The sequence below is a fragment of the Pantherophis guttatus genome, chromosome 12 (assembly GCF_059756535.1).
Source record: "Pantherophis guttatus breed Tessera chromosome 12, ASM5975653v1, whole genome shotgun sequence".
In the NCBI taxonomy this organism is placed as follows: domain Eukaryota; kingdom Metazoa; phylum Chordata; class Lepidosauria; order Squamata; family Colubridae; genus Pantherophis; species Pantherophis guttatus.
In genome coordinates this window covers 2,457,367-2,481,818 of record NC_142074.1, presented here as the reverse complement: position 1 = coordinate 2,481,818, position 24,452 = coordinate 2,457,367, and the positions used below count along the sequence as shown (strand labels likewise).

General features: G+C 44.6%; 1 protein-coding gene and 1 pseudogene across 3 annotated transcripts; both read left to right on the top strand.

Moving 5' to 3' along the window:
- The first annotated feature begins 478 nt into the window (after window positions 1-478).
- On the top strand, window positions 479-24,114 carry EDA2R (ectodysplasin A2 receptor). 3 transcript variants are annotated; one of them, XM_034435132.3, is made up of 8 exons: window positions 479-620; window positions 2,300-2,384; window positions 4,910-5,026; window positions 7,180-7,358; window positions 9,872-9,957; window positions 12,239-12,397; window positions 17,097-17,237; window positions 22,816-24,114. In XM_034435132.3, the coding sequence occupies exons 2-8, from the start codon at window positions 2,337-2,339 to the stop codon at window positions 22,869-22,871; spliced, it is 786 nt and encodes a 261-aa protein (XP_034291023.3). In that variant the 5' UTR covers window positions 479-620; window positions 2,300-2,336; the 3' UTR covers window positions 22,872-24,114. The 3 variants fall into 3 exon arrangements, with proteins under 3 accessions (XP_034291023.3, XP_034291021.2, XP_034291022.3); XM_034435130.2 differs by having other exon boundaries at window positions 19,264-24,114; XM_034435131.3 differs by lacking the exon at window positions 22,816-24,114 and adding an exon at window positions 19,845-20,074.
- LOC148112202 (uncharacterized) lies at window positions 7,417-8,689 on the top strand (annotated as a pseudogene).
- Window positions 24,115-24,452: the final 338 nt, after the last annotated feature.

Genomic DNA, 24,452 nt, shown 5'->3' with positions numbered 1-24,452 from the left:
ATTGACGTTCCTTGCAATCTTCCCGGAGGAGAAGCGAAACGTCTTCAAGGGAAAAGCAGAAAGTTGCCCCTTGGAAAAGCACCTTCGGGACGGGGCGTAGGGAGCGTCCAGGGAAGTTGGGAGCTGGATTAGGAAGCCACGTTGGCTGCGATTCCGGGGCTTTGCTAGGCGGCATCCAAGCCAAGGCTTTGCTGGGGATTCGGCCGCGCCCGCTTGCTTCGCCTTGAGTCCCTGAGCGGCCAGGGCTCTCCGCGGAGCCCGCTTTCTACCCTTTGCCCGGGCAAGGCTGCAGCTGAAGCGGAGGGAGAGCAGAGCTTCTGCCGAGCCGGCTGGGATTCCGCGCAGGGAGGCTCAGTGCGGGGCGGGCGGAGCCGGTCCAGCCCGCTGTCCGAGCCTCTGCCCGGCGAAGCCCCCGCCGACCCCGAGCAGCCCGCGGAGAGGGGCGTGTAAGCCAGCCGGCCCTCCCTCCCTCATTCCCGGCTGGGCAGGGCGAGCGGCGGCGGGCAAGTCCCGACACGTCCCGGGCTCCCCGCCGGCTGGTGCTGGCGGGACGAGAAGCGGAGCTGCGGCCGCGCGGTGCCTCCCTGGCCCGATTCGGCGGAGGCGGCGGGGATCGGCCGGTGAGTGGACCCGTCTTTCTTCCTTGGCCCTGGCTGGATACTTTTTATTAGCTTATCCAAATCTGAACTGCCAAGAAAAACGAAAATGGGAAAATAGGGGAGGAAGAAGGGAAGAGGAAAAAGTGTCAGGGGAAAAAGAAAAAGGAAGCCTGGACTTTTGGCGCCGTAGAATAAGAGAGTAACACAACAACCTCAACTTCTTACTTTTACATAATACTGTAGTATGTATTAGCCTTTTCTATAACAAAAGCCTATCTAATCAGCAAAGCCCAAAATCAGAATTTCGTTTTTTTCCCACCTCAAGCACAAAGTCCACAAGTGGTTTCCAAATTATTTGTGCTCTTTCCTTTCATTAAAAGTCAATCTAGCCACCTCCACTAACTCCATCCACTTTTGCAGCCTTTCATCCACTTGGGAATCAAAGCATCCTTCCGGTTTTTGTATTCTTGCTGCTGTCAGCATATATTATCAAAGTTCTAGCTTTTTTTCAAGTTGTTTATCAATTAAGTCCAAAAGAAAAGACTCTGGTTTTAGCTTTATGTATACTTTAAGAATCTTCTGTATTAAGATGCGAATCCTACTCCAATTATTTGTTTGCTTTATCAGAAGTCCACCATAAATGCTAAAAAGTTCCTTTATATATTTACATTTCCAACATTCATTTGAAGTACTTTTATGCATTCTTGACTATTTATTTGTCTACTGTTAAGATACCAACGGTACCTTATCATATCATATCAACCATAGCATAAGAGAAGCGAGCTCTCTGCAAAGCCAGAGCTGCAAATGCTGCAACAATGGTCCCCACGCATGTCTGCCCGACATGTGGCAGAACATTCTGTGTCCGTATCGGCCTTACCAGCCACCTGCGGACACATCGTGGACAGCCCACAACCTGTTAGATGTCAAAGTCCTCTTCGAACATGATGGACGAATATCATCATTACATTATCATATAGAAATTTTCTTTTAAATTATAATTAAATGTAAATTCTAAATCTTTTGTCCACATGTTTTCCTATTGCTCAAGCATTATATCCAAAACTCTTTGCCCACTGAATCATAGCATGCTTTACATACTCATTCTCCAAGTTCAAGTTCAATAGCAATTTATAAACTTTAGCAATAATATGTATGCTACCATACAATAGAATTTCCAATTCATATTTACAAAATCAAATCCATAGCTTTTTTATCTAATTTAAATCTTTCTTTCAGTTGTAAATATGTAAACCAATGGCAAACTCATCCTTCTAACTCCAACTCCTCTTTAGGTCTGAGGATAGGGTCACCATAACTGAAAAGTATTATTTGACCATAAGTCCAGCAGTTTGGCCTCGCCACTTTTTCTTTTCTTTTTTAAAAAAAGCTTCCTAGGTGGCCCTCAAAGGAGCATCTTCACAGAGAACCTAATTTTATATTTATTCCAATTCAATAAAGAAAGTGGTCGTTGAAATAAACAGTTACTTTGACCTTCTCATACCATAGAGAGGCATGCACATCTGAATCTTCATTCTTAATCCAAATCTTAAGTAATTCTTATTTAGGAGAGCCATCCAACTTTTTAGCTAAACCAAACAATAAGCCTAAGCAAACACTGTCTTGAAACCGAAGAGATTTATTGGAGGGGAGAGAAATGGGGCTTTTGGGGAGATACTTATGTTTTTGTTTCTGCGTAGTTTGTATTCCAAAGAGCTGCAAACAAAGAGGTTTAACATGGAGAAGGGAGCTGCGCTGCGTCTCACGCTGATCATCGTGATTCAGGTAAGGGTCCACCCTGAGGATAAGAAGCTGTGGAAAGGTGGGATCTATGACAAACCAAAGTGGCGATGCTCCCAGCGATGTTATCCTGCAAATGCCGCTCTTGGGACTTGTGTCCCCCTGTCTGAGGCAGGTGTTCCATCCCCGTCTCACACACGCACACAAACAGACAGCCAGGGGTTAAATAAACTGGCAGACAACAAATTCTTTCGATAAGAGGATTGGCAGCAACCCAGTAGCTGCTTGCCAAGAACTTTACTCATAAACAAGATACACACAGTTCAAGAATTGTCAAGTCCAGTCCGTAATTAAATCCAAGGCAGATAATGTTTCTTCCAAAGATGCAATATGACTCGATAGTAGTTAGTTTTGTCCGTCACAGAATCTGAATGGCCACTTCACCCCCTTTTATACCCTGTGGGGTGTGGTCCAGTGACTCAGTTTAATCTCTGGCACGCCTCTTCTTCTGTTGAGTGCGCTTATCTCTGCAATGCTATCGAGGATCCAGCCAAGACTCATCTCCCTCATTACTGTCCACCTGTTGCTGCGTGGACGTACTCGGCCCCGAAGGCATTGCCAGAGAGGAGGGTTCTGGAGAGGGAGGCCTTGCCAAATCCTCTCCTTCACTCTCTGAGTCCTCTCCTGCCGATGGCACAAGCTCAGGTAACGGAGCCACAACAGCAGGCAAGGAAGCCGTGGCCTTTGCATAATGAAGTCTTACACCCAGCTTGCCCACAGCTCCCTGGGTGAGGGTTGGGCACCGCACCTTGGCAGCACCTTAGCCTACCTTGCCCCATTTTGGCCATCGGCAGGCGAGGCAGTAGCATAGCAGCCCTACAAGGCTGGTGAGGCCTTGCTGCTCCATTCAACTTCAGAGCGACTCAATGCGCTCCTCCTCTTGAAAAGCGCACAATTGTTGGTCAGCAAGCAGAAACCGGTGGCTATGCTAGTTAATCCTTCCGGTTCAGGTGCCAGTTTCTGCAGCTGCTCTCTGAACCTGGAACCTCCCTTGCCTGTGAGGGTCTCTGGCAGTGGTGAAATCTGAACTGGTTTGCTACTGGTTTGCTGGCTGCGCATGCATGCTATGCGCCAAACACGTGGTGCATGTGCATGCACAGTGCACACCAAACGCGCACTCTGTGCATGCACACATGCACAGTACGCGCCAAAAGGAGGCTTGGGAAAGTAAGTAGAACAGCGAGGGGGCAATCAGCTGTGCAGCACAGTTTATCTTTGCTAGAAAGCAGGATTTCCTGCTTTCTAGCAAAGCTAAACCCCGCTGCACAGCTGATCATCGAAATACCAGTTCAGAGGAACTGGTAGCTTTTTTTAATTACCGGTTTGCCTGAACTGGTAGCTTTTTAAACTGCCGGTTTCAACTGAACCGGTAGCTAACTACCCGTTTGCCTGAACCAGTAGCTTTTTTTTTACTACCGGTTCGCCCGAACGCATTTCACCCCTGATCTCTGGGTTTCTCTTTGGGCTGGTTGAGACTCGGGGTTCTCCTTCCACCACCAGGGACCACCTTCCTTTTACTTAAAGCTGCTTTTAGGGGCAACTACATTTTTTCCAGAGGGTAGAATGATCTTACTTACCTTGTTCCCATTTCTATCTGAGAGGACCTATCACTCTGCATGTTGCACCTCTAAGAGCCAAGGTGGCGCAGTGGTTAGGGTGCAGTACTGCAGCTACTTCAGCTGACTGCTAGTTCAGCAGATCAGCGGATCAAATCTCACCGGCTCAAGGTTGACTCAGCTTTCCATCCTTCCGAGGTGGGTAAAATGAGGACCCAGATTGTTGGGGGCAATATGCTATTTAGTATACTGTCGATAGTTGTAAGCCGCCCAGAGTCCTCAGAGAGTGGGCGGCATAGAAATATGATTAATAAAAATAAAAATAATAATAAAAATGTTGTTAATTAGTCGATAAGAGATTTTTGCAGGGCATAATATGGCACAGTTTGTATAACAACCCCTCCTTCCAAACTCTGTCATATCCTGCCCTTAGGCCTACGGACACGGCCGTGGTTTTGAGGCCTCCTTGGAATCCTGCTTCAATAAATTAAGCTTCCCATATGATCTCCAGAGTTCCAGTCTTGTAGGAAGCCGGCTTGTTCCACGGACAGATGTTCATCTATTATGGAACCTATCTTGCTTACAATTGATCTTTCCAGGAGTTTGAAGCTGGAGCTCAAAGGGGCAATTGGATGGTAGCTTTCAACTCTGTCTTGTGGTTTGCCAGCTTTTAGAAGCGATATTATTTTAGCTTTTTTTGAAGTCTGGTGGCAGGCAGCCATTGGAAACTATGTCTCAGTGGAATTTACTGATCCAATTCTGTTTGTGCCTCCTGGACTTTATTGGAAATTCTGGATGAATGGCATGGAAGCCTTTAAAAAAAACGTAGTAATTCCGCTTTGCTCAGTCTCTGGTGTTGTGTGGAAGGATTATTGGGGAGATGGTGCTCAGACTCTCTTCCTAGTGAGTTGAGATGCCATGTCATGCTGGCTCCTGAGGTGTTTTTCCCACCAGGTTCTGGCGTCCCAATCCATTGCAAACCCTGTGGAATGCCGAGAAGGCGAATACCTGGGCGATCATGGTGTATGCATCCCCTGCAAGGAGTGTGGCCCTGGATTCGAACTTTCCAAGGTAACCTGAAGATGTGCTTATTGTTCCTTCTCAGACTTTTACACCCTAGCTTTTGCACCTGACACCTAACTGATTATACTAGATAACTAATTTAGTTATACTAGATAACTAACAATCTAAACTAGTGTCTCCACACGTTATCCTTAGTGAAGCGGGCAAACCAGCATCTGCATTTCCTGCATTGGATGAGGAGAGCACATCTTTCTCCTTTTTACAGAGGCACGAGGCACAAACTGTATCCCCGTTTGGTTTGGTGGCAGCAGCGCCTCAGATAGAAAGTCCCTACAGAGAGTGATGAGGACAGCCGAGAAGATTATAGGAAGCTCGCTTCCCATCATTCAGGATGCTGCTTATAAGCGCTCTGTGCTTAGAGCTTGAAGCATTGTTAGAGACCCCGCACACCCACTTTATGGTCTGTTTCTGTTGCTCCCCTCTGGGAGGAGGTTTCAAAGTATTTCCAGCAGGACTACCAGATTCTGTAACAGAATCGTTTTTCTTGCCATGTACATATATACATCCGAACTAGACTGTGTTGTTTCTCTCCATCATGGAATATATGAGGGTATGTGGGTATATACATAATTTTGTATTTATTTATTTCTTTATTTAGTCATGTTTATGTAGTGTATATTGGAGGTGACGACTCTTTGGGAGCTGTATGCAACGAAATTTCATTTTAATGTATGCCGATTAATGTACATGCAAAGCGACAATAAAGTTATTGTTCTATTCTGTCCAATGGAATTTGCATAGGAAACTCTTTGAGTCTACCACAGCCGTTTATGACTATAGTCTTCAACTTAAAGCCATTTTATTTCAAATGAAATCAGTCAGGCATTTTCAAAATTAAACTCTTGCTCCACCTTGTTCCTTTTTTGCAAATTGGCATGCACTTTAAAATCAAATGTTTTTCTCTGACATTTTTAGTTTGTGGGATAAGCCACAATCCTGTCTTTACCCTTCAAAAGTATAGATATTGTATTTATCTGAAAAAAGACCATTTACCCCCCCTCCCCAAATTCTTCAGCTTTAAAGCTGGTTTAGGTGTTGTATTTGCTGAGAATACAGTAGGAGAGGCAGATGTTGTTGGTGGGCTTCTTTTAGCCAGGTGAAAAGGCAACAGTGAAGAGTATGCTAGATGGATTGTCATAAGGAACGTATTTCATGACAATTTTGGTGCTAAATCAGTGGTGAAATCTAAAATTTGTTACTACCGGTTCTGTGGGCGTGGCTTGGGGGGGTAATGTGACTGGGTGGGCGTGGCCATTTTTAAAAAAAAATTAAATCATTTTTTCTATAACTTCTTCGGTGAAGAGCCTTGGTAGTACAGGGGTTTAAGGCACCCTGTTATTAAGCTGGTTATTAAGACCAGCTGCCTGCAATTACTGCAGGGTTCGAATCTCTCCAAGGCTCAAGGTTGACTCAGCCTTCCATCCTTTCTAAGGTAGGTGAAATGAGGACCCAGTTTGTGGGGGCAATAAGCTGACTTTGTATAAATATACAAAAGAATGAAGGCTATTGCTTAACGCATTGTAAGCCGCCCTGAGTCTTCGGAGAAGGGCGGCATATAAATCAAATTAAAAAAAAAAAAGAGGTTGTAAAAAAATGCTTTCAAAAGGCTCTGACGATCCCAGCTGAGTTGCCTGATCAGCAGAGGCTTTTTTTCTTTTAAAAGCCTCTGCTGATCAGGCAACTCCGCTGGGATCATCAGAGGCTTTTAAAAGCATTTGACGATCCCAGCTGAGCCCCACGATCATCAGATGTTTTTTTTTTACTTTTAAAAGCATTTTTTCGGGTGAAGAGGTTGTAGAAAAAATGCTTAAAAAAAAAAGCCTCTGATGATTGTGTGGCTCAGCTGGACATGGGGGGGGGGGCTGGAGGGATTTTTGCTACCAGTTCTCTGAACCACCCAACTCCATCGCTACCAGATCGGGCGATCTGGTCCGACCAGGAGCATTTCACCTGTGTGCTAAATTACCCTTATTGGAATAGCTGGAACATCGTCATCTCTGCAAAGTAATCCATTGCATTTCCTCTGTAAAACAGAAATCCTCCTCCCCCCTCTCCCTTCTTACCTCCCTCCCTCCCTCCCTCCCATGATTTTTCTGTATGCATAGACAGAATAACAGTCTCGGGATGCGTCTCTCTTGCAGGAGTGTGGCTACGGGGAAGGGAGGGAGGCTGAGTGCACCCCATGCCAGCCCAGGAGGTTCAAGGACAGCTGGGGACCGCATGGCTGCAAGTCCTGTCTCTCCTGTGCACTGATCAACCGGGCCCAAAAGTCCAACTGCAGCACCACCTCCGACGCCACCTGTGGAGGCTGCTTCCCCGGGTAAGGCTATCTGGCTCCACCTGGAGCCTTTGATCAAAACAAGACCTCTTAACGGTAAATGCAGAACTGGGCAGCTATTGAGAGTCCATTCGTGGTTGTGATGGGGTGCTCGAGTAAGCTATCCTATAAAATTACTTTTTTAAGAGCATCACCAAGAAAATCAAATCCTGCGAGGGAAAGATGGATTGAGATCTCCCATGAATTACACCCCTTGTGTTTGGTGTGATCCTGATTGCTATTCACAATGGTGTCGAATTGCTCCCATTTGTACACAATCTTCCTGGCAGTTGACTGAGAGAGTCCAAACTTTGGAAATCCCTTCATAAACTTTTTTAGACTGATGAGCATCCAGCTTTACAATAATAATAATAATAATAATAATAATAATAATAATAATAACAACAACAACAACAACAACAACAACAACAACAACAACAACAATAGGACTCGAGCTGCTGAGCTATTAACCAGCCTCAAAGGCTGTGAATCTCACTAAAAATTAAATAATAATAATAATAATAATAATAATAATAATAATAGAAGAAAGAAGAAGAAGAAGAAAAGACCTGGTTACGGCTGACCAACGGAACACTGAAGAAAGAAACAGAAGGCCTGATTCTTGCAGCCCAGGAACAAGCCATCAGAACGAATGTAATCAAAGCCAGAATAGAAAAATCTGCTGATGACCCCAAATGCAGACTCTGCAAAGAAGCGGATGAAACCATTGATCACATACTGAGTGGTTGCAAGACAATAGCTCAGACTGACTACAAACAACGTCATAACACAGTCACTCAGATGGTCCACTGGAACTTGTGTCACAACTACCATCTGCCTGTAGCAAAGAACTGGTGGGATCATAAGCCTGAAAAAGTGGTCGAAAATGAGCATACAAAACTGCTGTGGGACTTCTGAATACAGATTGACAAAGTTTTAGAACACAATACCCCGGATATCACGATTGTGGAGAAGTAAAAAGTGTGGATCGTCGACATTGCCACACCTGGTGACAGCAGAATCGACCAGAAACAACTTGAAAAAGTTGCCAGATATCAGGACTTGAGAATCGAACTGCAGAGACTCTGGCATAAACCAGTGCAGCTGGTCCCAGTGGTACTCGGCACACTGGGTGCTGTGCCTAAAGACCTAGGCAAGCACTTAAGAACAATTGGCGCTAACAAGATCACCATTGGTCAGCTGAAGAAGGCCACCTTATTGGGATCTGCTCGCATAATCCGCCGATACATCACGCAGTCCTAAACGCTTGGGAAGTGTTCGACTAGTGATTTGAGATACGAAATCCAGCATGGTTATCTTGTTTGCTGTGTATACTGTCAGGTTTGTGTATAATAATAATAACAATAATAATAACAACAACGATAATAATAATAATAATAATAATAATAAAATAATAATAATAAATAATAATAATAATAATATAAATGTGATCATTACTTCAGTAGCATGTTGAGTGCCTTCTGATAGGAGGGGCCTGGCACAATATTGTCAATCACTTTATATCATTTAGTCACATGATTTTCTTGGCAAACTTTCCTTGGCGTGGTTTGTCATTGTCTTCTCCCTTGCGATTGAAAATGGATGCTTGGCAGTTGTCACGTTTGCCTCCAGTCTCTTGCCACCCAGCTGGAACCATCTTCACAACTGTGTGCTCTTGTGGGGAAGGGATACTTTTGGCTCTCCTGCTGGTGTTCTTCCCTCACCCCTCACAGGAACATCCCCTGCCCAGCAGGGATGGAGGGGTTCATAAGGGTAGCACTATTACTATTCTTTCTTTCTGAGATGGACTCAGGGGAGCCTCGGGTTCGAGTTCAGCCTCAGCAACTTCCTGAGTGATGCTGAGCCAGTCACTCTCTCGCAGCCCAATCAGAACCTGAATTTGTTTTTGTTTTTGTTTTTTGTGGCGGAAAAACAAGAGGAAAGGAATATTGCATCCTGGAAGAAAGTTGGGGTGTAGATTTGACGAATGAATAAACAAAATTGTCAGGTTTTGGGGCAGCAGTGTCAAATCAGGGAATCCATGCCATGTTCAGAAAGTGGTTAGTTCACTAGATGGGCTGCTCATAACCCTCCTTTTCCATATGCCTAAGATCCTTGCACCAAGGAGAAGTGGCAGAGCTCAGGAAAAGCAGATGAACAAGGGAGCAGAAAGGAAGCCAATTATTCACTTATTTCCTCTGATCTTGGTGCTACTTCAGTTCATTTTGGGCTGCTTTACGGTAATTCAATATGAACTGGGTTGATTGATTGATTTCATTGAATTTGTTATGGATGATGAACTGCTCTCGTGATTACATGTTCAGTTCCCTGGAAATGATTTTGGTGTATGAATCGGTCCTCAGTGCAGCAGGGGAGCAAGGAAGTAGTTAACTGAGAATAATGGGTTTTGCAGCCTTTGGGAAGCCTCTGGTGCCCTCTGCCCATGTTCAGGTGTTAAGTAGCCCTCTGCAGCTCCTCCATATTAAACATTGGTCCAATTTTCTTCCTCTTTATAGCTTCTACAGTAAAACTCAGATTGGTGGATTCCAGGACCTTGAATGTGTGCCCTGCACAAAGCAGACCCCACCCTCCGAACCACAGTGTAAGTACTAACTAGGCTTCCAGGAGCTCCTTGTCCTCATTATGCTTCAGGACTCAACCTCCTGATGGAGTTTTACACCAGGGTCTCCAAACTTGGCAACGTTTAAGACTTGTGGACTTCAACTTCCCGAATTCCATGGCTGGCCGAGGAATTCTGGGAGTTTTTGTTTTTTTTTTTAATTTGATTTATATGCCGCCCTTCTCCGGAGACTCAGGGCAGCTTACAATGCGTTAAGCAATAGCTTTCATACTTTTGTATATTTTATACAAAGTCAGCTTATTGCCCCCACAAACTGGGTCCTCAATTTACCTACCTTAGAAAGGATGGAAGGCTGAGTCAGCCTTGAGCCTTGGAGAGATTCGAACCAGCAGTAATTGCAGGCAGCTGTGTTAATAACAGGGTGCTTAGACCACTGTACCATCAAGGCTCCTGTTGAAATCCACAAGTCTTTAAGTTGTCAAGTTTGTTCTACAATGTAGCAAGATTGAGGCTTGCCAAATATTTGGGCTCCCTGCCTACATATAGGTAAAGGTAAAGGATTCCCCTGTCCAGTTGTGTCCAATGCTAAGGTCTATTGCTCATCACCATTTCTGAGCCAAGGGAGCCAGTATTGTCCAAAGACACTTCTGTGGTCATGTGCCCAGCATGACTATACGCCAAGGCGCTCAGAACATTGTTGCCTTCCCACCAAAGTGGTACCTATTTATCTACTCACGTTTGCATGCTTTCAAATTTCTAGGTGAGCAGGACCTGGAGCAAGGAACAAGAGCTCGCCCTGTCACATGGCACCCGGGTCTCGAACCCAGACTGTCAGCTTTCCAGCTGACAAGCTCAGCATCTTTAAGTGCTGAGCCATTACACCCCTGGCCTCCATATATAAAATTGCATATTGGGGAAGTTTGATTCTGCAAATGGTGCATAGGCATCTGGGGTGGAGAGCAAATCGATAACCACTGGCATTTATTTAGTTGTGCCTCTTGATGCACGGTGAGTAAATTATACGCCAATAATGCCCTGCTCCTGATAGCCTTGTGAGATATGTGGAAACCCTGCAGAACCTATCAGTGCTGACTCCTGATCAACAGGAAGAAAACTCAGCCAAAGCCGCCTGACTTCATGGCCTATAAAACTCTTGAGACCTAGTGGCATTTTGAGATGTTGTTCCAGTGAAGAGGGCTAGAAACATCTATCCCTTAAGAGGTTTTGCAGTGGTGATTTCAGGTTCCAAGCACACATTTTCTGTCTGAACGGAATCTGCATTGCCTTGCTGAAAATGCTTTTATTTATTTTTCATTTCTAATATATTCCAGTTCAACTGCAAGGCATGCTAAGTCTCGCTATACGTGTCCTCTAAGTAGGAAGGCTCGAAGGGTTTTAGTAGCTGTGCACTCACAAGAGCAAAGCAGGCCCTCCTGCCCCCCCCCCCCCGCCCCCAGTCAGCAAGATAGGAAGAGGGAACTTCTGCAGTTGCTGATTATTGGGAAATTGGAACAAAGCTCATTTTGCATTTGGGAGATGGAAATGTTCCATTCTGCATTATGGAGCGCACACACATCCTGTCCAGCCAAAGGCAGGTTCCTAACGGGGATTTGTTGCCCATCAAATAGAAGACGGGAACCTGTTCCTTTCTGCTTTCTTCTTCTTCTGCCATATCCGTCATCGGACGTTGGAGATTATGTTGGCGATCCTATTTTTATGAACAGCTGCATGAAAAAGTGCTGCTGAGTTTTGCCCAAACCAGACCCTTAGATTTTGAAGCCATGATGTTCTTCTGCTGCCTGGACCTCGTTTGCCTTCAATCTTTCCCTGGAGGATTTTTTTTTTTTTAATTTGATTTATATGCCGCCCTTCTCCGGAGACTCAGGGCGGCTTACAATGTGTTAAGCAATAGCCTTCATACTTTTGTATATTTATACAAAGTCAACTTATTGCCCCCACAAACTGGGTCCCCAATTTACCTACCTTAGAAAGGATGGAAGGCTGAGTCAACCTTGAGCCTGGCGAGATTCGAACTTACTTTAATTGCAGACAGCTGGTGTTAATCACAATGCTATCAGTCTGCTGAGCCACCAGGCCCTATTAAGTGAAGTATGTCATATTTGTTGTATTTTTCCAGGTGTCGCATCACATATCCGAAATATTCTAACTTTCACTTTTTAATGGTTTTGATGATTTCCCTTGGCTTTCCCAGATGGCTTATCACCTCCTCATTTCTGATTTTGTCAACCCAGCTTATACGTATCAGCCTTCCTGCTTTGAATGATGTTTTTGATCTTGGTAGGCCTTTCTAGAATTGGCTTAGAAGAAAGTTCCACGGAACCTGCCCAAGATCCGGCTCTGGTGGTGCTCACAAGCAGTGCCCTGGCACTCCTGGCGCTGATCCTCCTGACAGTCGCCATTCTCTACTGCCAGCAATTCTGGAAGAGCCAGTGCCAACATGGTGAGTGGGTTTTGCCTGCAGTTGCCCCTCCTTTCCCCACTCTTGCTAAGGGAAATGGGTCTCTCTCCCACCAGGGTTTTCTCTGCCTCAGCAATATGCTTTTTAGTCTCGAACAGAGATGGAAGATGACTTGATGGAAATACGCACGGATGTTACCGAGACAAAAGGGGCAGAAACGTATTTTGAAGTCCTGAGAAACGAGATAATATTTGGAAGCATCTCAGGCAGATGATTCAGTGGAATATAAAAAGAGGGGAGGAGGTACTGGATAAAACAGACCGGCAGATTCCTGACAACCAGTCACAACAAAAAGTCTGCTCTACTAATTTTGCAAATCTCGTACAGGTAGTGCTTACACCATTCGCAAAGTGACCGTTCAGAATCACAGTGGCACTGAAAAAGTGGCCTATGTCTGGTCCCGCAGTCACAACCGTTGTAGCCTCCCCATGGTCACATGATCAGAATTCGAACGCTTTGCAACTGGCATGCATTTATGACGGTAGTAGAGACACAGGGTCAGGTGATCGCCATTTACAACAAATGGTGAGAAGAGCAACAAAGATGATTAGGGGACTGGAGGCTAAAACATATGAAGAACGGTTGCAGGAACTGGGTAGGTCTAGCTTAATGAAAAGAAGGACTAGGGGAGACATGATAGCTGTGTTCCAATCTCTCAGGGGCTGCCCCAAAGAAGAGGGAGTCAAACTATTCTTCAAAACACCTGAGGGTAGAACAAGAAGCAATGGGTGGAAACTAATCAAGGAGAGAAGCAACTTAGAACTAAGGAGGAATTTCCTGACATTTAGAACAATTAATCCGTGTAACAACTTGCCTCCAGAAGTTACAAATACTTCAACAGTGGAAGTTTTTAAAAAGAGATTGTATAACCATTTGTCTGAAGTGGTGTAGAGTCTTCTGCTTAAGCGGGGGGGGGGGGTTAGATTGGAAGACCTCCAAGGTCCCTTCCAACTCAGTTATTCTATTTGTGATTTGAGACCTTCGCAACTGGCTTCCAATAAGCAAAGTCAGTGGGGGGAAGGGGGGGATTTAACAGCCACATGATTACTTAACAACTGCAATGATTCACTTAACAACTATGACAAAAAAGGTAAAATGGGGCAAAATTCACTTAACAACAGCCTTGCTTAGCAATTGAGCTTAATTGTGGTCCTAAGCTGAGGACCCCCTGTGCTCTTTCAAAAGAAGCTGAAAATCTCCCATTTGTTGATCAAGATGACCTCTGAAACTCAAGTATACCACTGAAGACCTTCCTGCAGGATTGTTGCCACACCAACAAGAGGCAGATGTAGAAAGAACTTGGAAAATTCCATAATGCAACAAACCCAACCGTTGGGACAGAATTTACCTCAGCTGCAGACGCCTGCAGCAGAGTCAGTGTTTCTGCATTCTCCTGGGGGCTCCCAGAGGGTTTTGGAGAAGACCAAGGCCAATTCTGGACCTTCATGACTCACAGATCGCACCAAAGTGACCTTTGTGTGGAATTTGGTGAAAGAAGGGATGGCCAGATGAGACATATCCTCATTCAGGTCAATGACCCCGTGCTGAACAATTATACAAACCTGGTGCCAAGATTGATAGATGTTTCAGTGATCCCATGAGATGGGGGACCACCAACCATAAAATCTGCAAACTAAGCAGGGTCAGTGTTGAATCTGGGTGTAGATACTGGGTTTAAAATTATTGGCCAGAGATGTGGGATGGAATGATTGGGTTCTAATTGACCAGTTTAGAGAAGGACTTGCAGAGAGCTGAACTGGTGAAATGAGGCAGCCCAGAAACTTTGGAAGTTCTGTCCCAATGTTGCAGGATAACAAATGCTGACTAGAATAGTTGAGGCAAGGGAGAAATGGCAAGGGGAAGAGTTTTGAAGCACCTCTTCTCCCATAGTCCTCCCTTCCTGATGGCTCCCTTTGACTCCAGTTCTGGAGAATCCATGCCAACTGGAGCAGTCAAACGGTTTCTGTCACCAGGAGAGAAACTGAGAAACTGAGAAAGAAAGAAGAACCGAAGCTTCTGGTTTTGGTACGAAGCCCTCAGGTGCCATAATTAAAATTCACCCTTTTGACTCAGTTGTGAAATGCCTCTCTAGGACTCTGCAGGCCATAGAGCAAGCGAGGGCTTCATCCGTTTCAAGATGTGTTGCAGGAAACTTTGCAAGCCCTCACCTGGGACTCTGAGAGGGGCCTCGGGCAATTAAGGAGACCTCAGGTGAGTGACAGAAGGCAGGCACAATGTATGTATTGTTTCCGTCGCTGTTTATTTAGACTCAGGCAGGGCTCTCTTGTGCCCTCAAGAGCGACTGCCAATTTTATACAGTGGCGCTTAAAAGTTTGCAAACCCTTCTGAATTTTCAATATTTCTGCATCCATAAATATCAACATGGTGCTGAAAAAGAGCTGAGAATCTTTAGGAGCACTAATAGTTCTTATGACTTGGCTGGATTAAAGCTTTTGGGAGATCTGGTTGCTGGAGTTGCCATGCAGGAAAAAGAAAATCTGAAAAGAATTACAGTGAGAATTGTGTGTGTGAAGCATGAACATGGAACGGCTCAACCCAGTGAAAGCTGAAATGAAACAACCACGGATTGATATTGTAGGCATTGGCAAACTGAGATGGACTTGGATCAGCCACTTTCAGTCAGAAGATAACATAGTTCATTACTCAGGACATAAAAACAAAGTTAGTTTTCTAATTAGGAAGAAGACAGCCAGAGGAGGAGTTGTCTATAAGGCAGGCAGTGCCAGAATAATATCAATTAGACTTGATGTGCTGCTTGTGATTGGAGACTGGAATGCCAAAAGCTGGAAACATGAAAGAGGAAAATGTAGTTGGATTTTATGGCTTAGGAAACTGAAATGAAGCAGAGACTGATTTAGCCGTTTGCCAGGCCAAAGATTTCTTCATAGCCAACACTCTTCTAACAACCAAACATGGACATCACCAAATGGCATATACAGAAATCAAATTGCTTGCTTATTGCTTACAGGAAGGAGAAGAGCTCAGTTATAGTATCCAAAATGTGGGTAGGTGCTGATAGTGGAACAGATCGGGAAAGGCTGATGCACAAGTTGAGCTACAGAAGGAAGCCAGTCAGTTTCCACAATATGAGTGTGAACATGCAGGCACCGTTTTCAAGGAGAACATCAGAAATCATTTTGAATCTTGAACTTCATTGGCTTTCAGGGTAACCTCAACTACTGGAATTGCACCTGAAAGCATATTGGGAGCCGCATGTGCCCAAACTCAATGGCATTAACTGCCTGCACCACCACATTCTGTACCAGCTGAAGCTTCCGGATGTGTTCGAGGGCAGCTGCATGTAGAGGTCACAAGTTCTCATTGTCAGGCAATTTCTCCTTAGTTCCAGGTTGCTTCTCTCCTTGGTTAGTTCCCATCCATTGCTCCTTGCCCTGCCTTCTGGGGCTTTGGAAAATAGGCTGACCCCCTCCCCCACATCTTTGTGGCAACCCTCAGATATTGGAACACTGCTGTCATGTCACCACTAGTCAGATCCTCCAGTCTAGGTTGATGCTGTGAAGTTCCAGCGCGACCACCATCTCTACGATTTTCCTAAAAAGGAATGGTTGGAAATTGTCCAGGACAGTGGAGTCCAGCAATGGCCTTTTGAGGAGGAGGGGACGAACCTCTGCCTCCTTGACAGGGCTCTGCTCTTTCAAAGAGAAATTAATCACATCCAAACGGGGGTGAAATGTAAAATTTGTTACTACAGGTTCTGTGGGCGTGCCTTGGTGGGGGGGGGGGATAATGTGACTAGGTGGGCGTGGCCAACTTTTTTTTTTTTAACTTTTCAAAGCATTTTTTTTACCACTTCTTCAGCCAAGAGGTTGCAGAAAAAAAATGCTTTGAAAAGCCTCTGACGATCCCAGCTGAGCCGCGCGATCATCAGAGGCTTTTTTTTTTAACTTTTAAAAGCATTTTTTCGTCGGAAGAGGTTGTAGAAAAAATGCTTTTAAAAGTAAAAAAAAAAAAGCCTCTGATGATCATGCGGCTCAGCTGGGCGTTGGGGGGGGGTCAGGGATTTTTGCTACCAGTTCTCTGAACCACCCACCGCCATCGCTACCGGAATGGGGGATCCGGTCCGAACCGGGAGCATTTCACCCCTGCATCCAAACCCCAAACACCTGCCCTGTCCCAGGTAGCCATGACCATCCAGGAAGGAGATGGATCTGATGCAGAGATGGCTGAGCTAACAGCGCAAGGACCCTGTTCCCTTCCTCAGGCCCTCTCCTCCTTGATGAGGGCAGCCTTGTTACAGACTGACCTGGCATTCTGCAGCAGCAGTTGAAAGACTTGAAGGTCTGGTAACGGTGCCAGAATGCGTCACTGGAGCCATGTATCTATGGGGTGTTCCCCAAGAGCAGCCCACCTCATTTCCTGCCATATCTCTTGTGGTAGATGACCTGTCCCTGAGATTTCTCCCCCGACCTCTCCTATCTTGGACCGGGCACAAACCCTTATGAAAGTGTATCCAAGTGTATCATCTGTATCTATGCATTCAGTGGGCAGATTAAAACAAAGAGCACGTTTATAAACTGTGATCCAATTACAAACAATCCCAAAAAGCTCTCCACATATGAGCCTGCCCTCATTGTGGAGATTTTCTCGCAAGGTGTGTAAACTCCTGTTTCTTCTTCTTTTTGGTTGCATATTTCTGAAGTGTTTTTGAGAAGTCAGAATGTCTCTGGTCAGAGAGTGACCTTTCGGACATCTGCTGGGCCAACTGGTATCCATGAACTGCCGCCAGATGCTTGCTCCTTGGACATCAGGAACTTCAGGTCTCCCTACAGACCCCCAGAAGGTGAATTTCTCCAGTGGGTTTTCATAGAGTAACCAAGATGGAGTCTGTGTCCACTTAGAGCCTCTTTCTTAGGTGCTTACCGTTCTTTGAGCTAGAGATGTAGAAAGGAGCCCCAATGAACCTTGAGAAGATGTTCTGCGGGACTCAAGAATGAGTCCTCCAGCGCTTTGCATAGAAGCCTGATGCTCCTTTACTTGTTTCAAGAGAGGAACATGTACATGTTCAGAAGGCACTCCCCATGCTTGGAATTCAAATGTCAATTCCATAATTGGGGTGGGTGGGAAGTTAATGCTTTGATCTGCAAAGGAGGTTCAAAATCGTCATTTGCGCAAACTCGCCAAGACATCTGCAGACAGGTTGGGGTGGAAGACAAGACAAGCATGTTCACACCTTGTGTGCAGAATATTTTGTATTTTATGATTCAGTTTAATTAGGTGTAAACATAATTCACTCCTCTTAAAATTATACATTACAGGCAGTCCTCGACTTAAAACAGTTCATTTACTGAATGACAAGTTACAACAGCACTGGAAAAAGTGATTTATGACCGTTTTTCATGCTTACGACCTGTGTGGCATCCCCGTAGTCACAGGATCGTAATTTGGATGCTTGGCAACTGACTCATATTTATGAGGGTTTCAGAGGCCTTTTGTGACTTTCTGATAAGCAAAGTCAACGGGGAAGCCAAATGCACTTAACAGCTGGGTTACTAACTTATCAACTGCAGTGAACAATTGTGGCAAGAAAGGCAAAACGTAGTTTGTTTGTTTGTTTGTTTATTTATTTATTTATTTATTTGTTCAATTTATATGCCGCCCTTCTCTGGAGACTCAGGGTGGCTTACAATGTGTTAAGCAATAGCCTTCATACTTTTGTATATACCAACTTAGTAGGGCTTTCGCCCCCACCCCCAAGCGGTGTTATTTTTAAACAAAGTCATCTTATTGCCCCCACAATCCGGGTCCTCATTTTACCTACCTTGAAAGGATGGAAGGCTGAGTCAACCTTGAGCCTGGTGAGAATTGAACTTGCAGTAATTGCAGGCAGCTGGTGCTACTTAATAGCACTGCTGCGTCACCAAGGCTCATGTTAACAAATGTCTCATTTAACAACAGAAATGTTGGGCTCGATTGTCATAAGTCGGAGACTAGCTGTATTACTTGTTAAGGAGGAAGAAAGAGTTCAACGCTGGTGGGGAACGATGGGCCTCCTGAGGGTTCTCCAGACCTCCTCAGATCTGCCTTTGGCTCTCCTCTGACCTTCTGGAAGCCTCTTGGGTGGAATTGGGTCCTTCTGGCCCTGAGAGAGGAAGATGCTCAGGTGGGCTTCTGGCCCGATGACCTTTTAGTCAGAGGAAAAGGGGACTTTCCTCCTCCTCCTGGTTGGCGTTTATTTCTTTATCATGAAATTTATTTGGCGCCCATCTCGCATCCAATGACACTGGGTGACTTACAACAGGGGCTATTGTCATATCAGCAATGAAGACTGTGAAATAAAAATGAAGAACTTGTTGACTTCAGGCTACTTTACAATTGCCTGCCCAATACATTTGTGATTTTATTTTCCAAAATGCTCATATATATTTTTTATCAATTTCAATTTTCAGTTGAAACTGATCTTTTTCATATATTTTTTTCCAAGGTTTAGGCAGTGGTGGGATTCAAATAATTCAACAGCCGGTTCTCTGCCCTAATGATTTCTTCCAACAACCAGTTCACCAAACTGCTCAGAAAGTTAACAAACGGTTCTCCCGAACTGGCTGAATCCCACCACTGGGTTTAGGGCTGTGTAGCACTTTGAAGGTGAAGGCAAAATTGATGCTGGGGAGGGGGGAGGGGGGAGGGGGCACCCCGGGAAAGAGGTGGCTGCTTTTTTGCTTCCAATTAAATCCAAAGGGCTGCCTGGCTGCCTTCTGTGGCTGTGGCCTCTCCTTTCCCTGAGTTGGGCAAGCGGCTGTAGGACTTTCCATCTTCATCTGAGTGGGTTGGAGAAACCGGCAACCTTAACTGGGTTTTCCTAATTTCAGGCCCTGTCAGAGCTCTTCAGTTTATCCCAGGAGTGGATGTTCCTGGATCCCATCTCCCCCATCCACAGCCTGATACAGATTGGTCCAAGATGATGACAGTCACTTCCACGACCCCCCAAGCCAGGAGCCCCTTGGAGGTGCAGCCCCTGATAGGGACTCCTGGGCTCCACAGCTGCTCCTTCCACGGGGGCTTTTCCGAGGGCAGAGAGGACCGCAGCAGAGGTCCTGATGGCCCAGGCCAGCCCTCCTCCTGCGCCAGGGAATCGCAGCATTGCTGGCCTCACGCCCCGGTGGAATGCACTGAGCTGGATCTGCAGGCCTTCTCTGCCTGGGCCGGGAAGGGGACGGCCGAGATAGGAATGCCAGGCAAACAGAAGCCGACAACTGAAGTGCTCTCAGGATCTGCCTGTCCAGCAGCCCAAGCTGGGTGCTCTCTGGAAGCGGCTTCAGCCTTGTGTTCCTCCTTCCAAAACCGGACCCTTGAAAGTGGGGAGCCCCTGCGAAGTTCCTCTAGCAATGTTTCTCTGGAGCAGCCACCACTCTGAATATTTACGATTTCTCCTCTCTTTTGTACACTTCAGCCATTGCTATTCTTCACATGGATCTTGTGGCACTGGCAACATTGGCCGAGCTAAAGAGACCCTGCCTTCCAGGTGGATTCTGTGGCTGTCTTTTCTTTCATACCATCCAGCCTCATCCTAAACTGAAAAGGTTCTCCCATCTCCATTGATGGATCCCGAAGGCTGGCACTGAGCCAGACGTTAAGGTTGCAAAAGTTTATTGACTTCCAGGCCAGTTTTGGAAGAAAGCTCTGCAGAAGGTTTTGCAGAAACCTTCTGCAGAGGGTTGCAAAATGCAAAAAGCATTTTGATGCTTTTTTTGCTTTATGACTAATTTATTCGGACTTCAGGCCATAATGTCCAACTCTAGGATGTTTTCTACTCATCCATGAGAACAGCCGAACAAGCCCATCCAGGGTCTGCTGGGAGTCGAGTGGCTTCAGCTGAGCAAGACACTACCTTGTCTCTTAGAGTAAGATCCTAAAAGAGAGAGCAAAAAGTGTTTACTTGAAGATAGTGGGAGAAAGGAAATCCAAGAGAGACCTGGACTATCACGTGTCTACTTGATTTCTCCATGAAAGTCACCTTCTGATCAGCTTCACAAGAAGGCTGCAGAGTCAGAAGACAGCTTCTCAGCACTCCGGGTCTACCTCCTGGTTTCTCCCATTTGGCTGCTTGAAGTGTGTAGCTCCATCTCACGATGGAGTCATTGTACAATACTTGAAAATCCCGGAACTTAAGTGGGTTTCTTCGTTGATTGTTAAAAATGTGGTTTATTTTCAGGGCATGGAGGTAAGTTACAATGAACCCTGAAAAATTATCTTACATTACTGTGGATTTGAGGTGTTCTTTTCCCTCTGGACACTGATAATAATTTCAACATGGCTGTTTTCAAAGTATGCCTTGATCATTCTGAGCTTCCGAGCTCTTCAGCAAATATAAAGGGAAGGGCTCTGGCCACAGTTGTTTATTTCCTCTTTGAGCAGGTACTGTAGGTACTGCATGAAATTGATTTTTTAAATCACAAAAATGGTAGCAGAAGAAGACTCATTTTTTTAAATCCAGAAGCTCTGAGTGTTATGTATTTTTTCATTATGCATTTTTCATTGGTTCTAGAGGAGTCAGATCCTGCCTGCCTTACCTGTACTGGTAGTGAGGCTGTTCATTCAGTGTTCCTTCCTTGCCTTTGCATGGTAACAAGCCCTTCTGAAATGCCTTCCTTCCTTCTCAGATACAACTTTGTCGTATCTGACAATCCACCTTCATGTGGTCAATTCCAGAATTCAGTTCCCTGTATAAACAGAGGTAGTCCTCACTTAATAACCCTAATTCGAACTTACAAGTCTGCTGCTTGTACAAGACTGTTGCTGTGACCAGGACTGTGCTCACTGGCTGGGAAGGGACAAAATTATTCAGTTTCACACCTTTGATTTTTGTAAACTTCCTAAGCACGCCCCCCTGGCACTGCCACCTTTGCAACACTCCAATTCCTTCTTCCTCTCTTGTGCACATTGAAAGCAAAGCCATTGTGCTGCTGGGGGCAGGGAGGGCGGGGGGGGGGTCTGGGAGCCATGAGGACTGCCAGTAGTTAGGGAAATAATTGAAGGAAGGAAGGCCAAGACTGCCTTGTTGAGTCAGGCTTAACCAAGCTTCATTGGACATCTTTTTCTTACATTGTTAGTAATTAATTAACTGAGCCTGGAGGCATCCTAACAGTTCGTCATCCTGGCTTGCTAATGACAATTCTGTCAGGAATGGAAGGATACCTGGGGATCAGAAATGGAAAGGTGTGTTTCTTGTATAATATGCTGAAAGGGATAGAATTCAATAAGGGTTTGGTGTGGTCGTTGTGGGTTTCAGACAGGAGGGATCAGGAGGATCAATTTTGCCGGTTGGGATCACTGTATTTTGGAACTGAATATTAAGACAATAAGTACTCAGCCAAATGTGTGGCTTTTCTTCCACCTAATACTGCTGTGGCTGTTGCCACGTGGAATCGTTTTGGTGAATGCAATTTTACTGTGTAATGTTTCCGAGAGCCTCTGGTACAGACTTTTTTGTAATACAGCTTCAGGATGGAGCTGTCATTTTTTACCATCTCATTTAATAGATTGAAATGACTTTGGGTTAGTTAAATTGCTCTTTCTTACATCATCACTGCCAGGTTTGCCTGAAATGTCAGCACGATTGGTGAATTGGTTGACTGGGGTTTCACATAATCTATGACAGGGGTCTCCAATCTTGGCAACTTTAAGAGTTGTGGACTTCAACTCCCAGAATTTGCTGGCTGAGGTTGCCAAGGTTGGAGACCCCTGTCAGATTATAGGAGACTGCAGTTGGTCACTAAAAATTCAGGCTTCTCTGCAGATATGCAGCAGATTGTCTAAATTCAGCTGTGATTGTCACTGCATGCATATGATTTATTTATTTATTGGTTCAATTTATATGCCGCCCTTCTCCGGAGACTCAGAGCAGCTTACAATGCGTTAAGCAATAGCCTTCATACTTTTGTATATACCTGCTTAGTAGGGCTTTCACACACACCCCACCCACCTAAGCGGTGTTCTTTTTTATACAAAGTCAGCTTATGGCCCCCACAATCCGGGTCCTCATTTTACCTACCTCGAAAGGATGGAAGGCTGAGTCAACCTTGAGCCTGGTGAGATTCGAACTTGCAGTAATTGCAGGCAGCTGGTGTTACTTAACAGCACTTAGTCTGCTGCGCCTCCAAGGCTCTTTGGGTAAACACATATATAAGGCCATCATTTCAGAGGTCCTTATAGTAACTTACTTCACTCATCTTACAAGATGTACGTTATTTTTAATGATTAGTTAATAGGAATTTTCCTTGGAAAATTCTATTGTGTTTTGTGAATGACATGTTGACTAAAACAAGTTTAGAAAAGATATTTTGATCAGAATACCAAATGATCTCTGATTAATTGTTCTTAATATCTTACATTTGTATTTTGTTATCTTGTCCTAATTTTAGGAACCATATCACATGTTCACGGTGCGCTAATTCGGGGGAGAGGCCATTCCTTTTAGGAGTCATAGAGATCTCCTCAAAACATGATATAGTCACTTGATAAGTTGATTTATATGAGCTCTGACCAGATGCTGGGGGTGTAGAGGAGCTGGCTCCTTTAGAAGACTATCTACCACAACCACCATGTAGAATAATTCCTCCCAACTAGGCCAAGTACTCTTAGTAAGTCAAGGAGACTGATGTGAGGAAGTTGCCATCAGATACCATCTGAAGCCTCGCATCTTGTACAAATGACTCCACTACCTTTAGACTTTTCCTGAATAAAAAACAAAGATCAGAACTGAAATGGATCACACGGACCCATGTACAAAAGGAATCTTACTGCTACACTATTATTACCAGCCCTTGGGTTCCTGCTTGGCATCAGCTTGCTGCAATGTACAAAGTTGTGAAGATCTTACCTGTCAGCTGCCCTGTCTGAATAATGTGAAAAACAAGAATTGCATTTCAAAACTTCTTCCTGTACTTTATTTTATATTGGGTGCAAATGATTCGTGTTTAGAAGACTGCTGTAGTGATACAGACTAATGTGTTTTTTTTAAGCAATGAGAATTCGTTTTGCAACTGTACAGTGGAAGAAACACTGCTGGTTGAAATCTGTTTTTCCTGTTTCACAAAATTTCCTGTAAAAGAGGCCATCTTTTTTCTACCTCATTCACAATGCTTGTTCTCAACAAAGTAAACACAAAGGTAAAATATTGTTGATTTATAAGCTTGGTTTGAATCAATAGATTTTTGAAAATTCAGGCACAGCACAGCTTAGAAATGTGGTGTTTGCTTTTCCCAGTCAACAATACTGGAAAACTGTAGGCAGACGAAGGGTATCAAAGCTTGGGTTTAAAAGGAATTTTATTTATTTTCACACTATCAGAAACACTCTTTAACAGGCTGGAAATAGAAGCATTTCAAAGTAATTTTGTATTTAGCTTCAGTTTTCATTTTTAATAAACCCCAACTGAAACTTGTATTATTTTTAAAAGGAAGTTGTTTCTAAAACAGGAAAAAATTAGGGACACCTTTGGGAATTCAGAGTTCCTGATTCTTTGCATTTATTTATTTCCGAGGAGAAAATACCTCATGTGTTTTTTGGTATGTGAAATTCTGCATTGGTTTTCGTGTAATTCCTAAATGCCACTATTTTAATAGCGATTTCAGGATTCTTTATTTTGAATGAAACAATTATCCTTGTGAAATATTTTGTACTTGCAGTGAAAAGAAATAAAAAGTTATGTCTCCAGTAAACATTCTCCGTGCTGTTATCGCATTAACATCCTTAACAGATCATTCTTGTTTTAGAGCCATTCACTTAGTGACCACTTGAAGTTAGAATAGCTCTGAAAAGTGACTTAGAGGGTGGCAGCAATCAGGTGGGATCTCCTTCCCAGCTGGTTGCCAACCAGCAAAGTCAATGGCAGGAGCCAGATTCGCTTAATGACAGCGTGATTCGTTTAACAACTGTGGCAAAAAAAGGTCCTAAAGCGAAGCAATTAAATTGAATTGCTTAGCAATGAAAATGTTGGCATCAGTCGCGGTCGTAAGTCGAGGACCGCCTGCCTGCCTGCCTTAGAGAAACGGGGGAG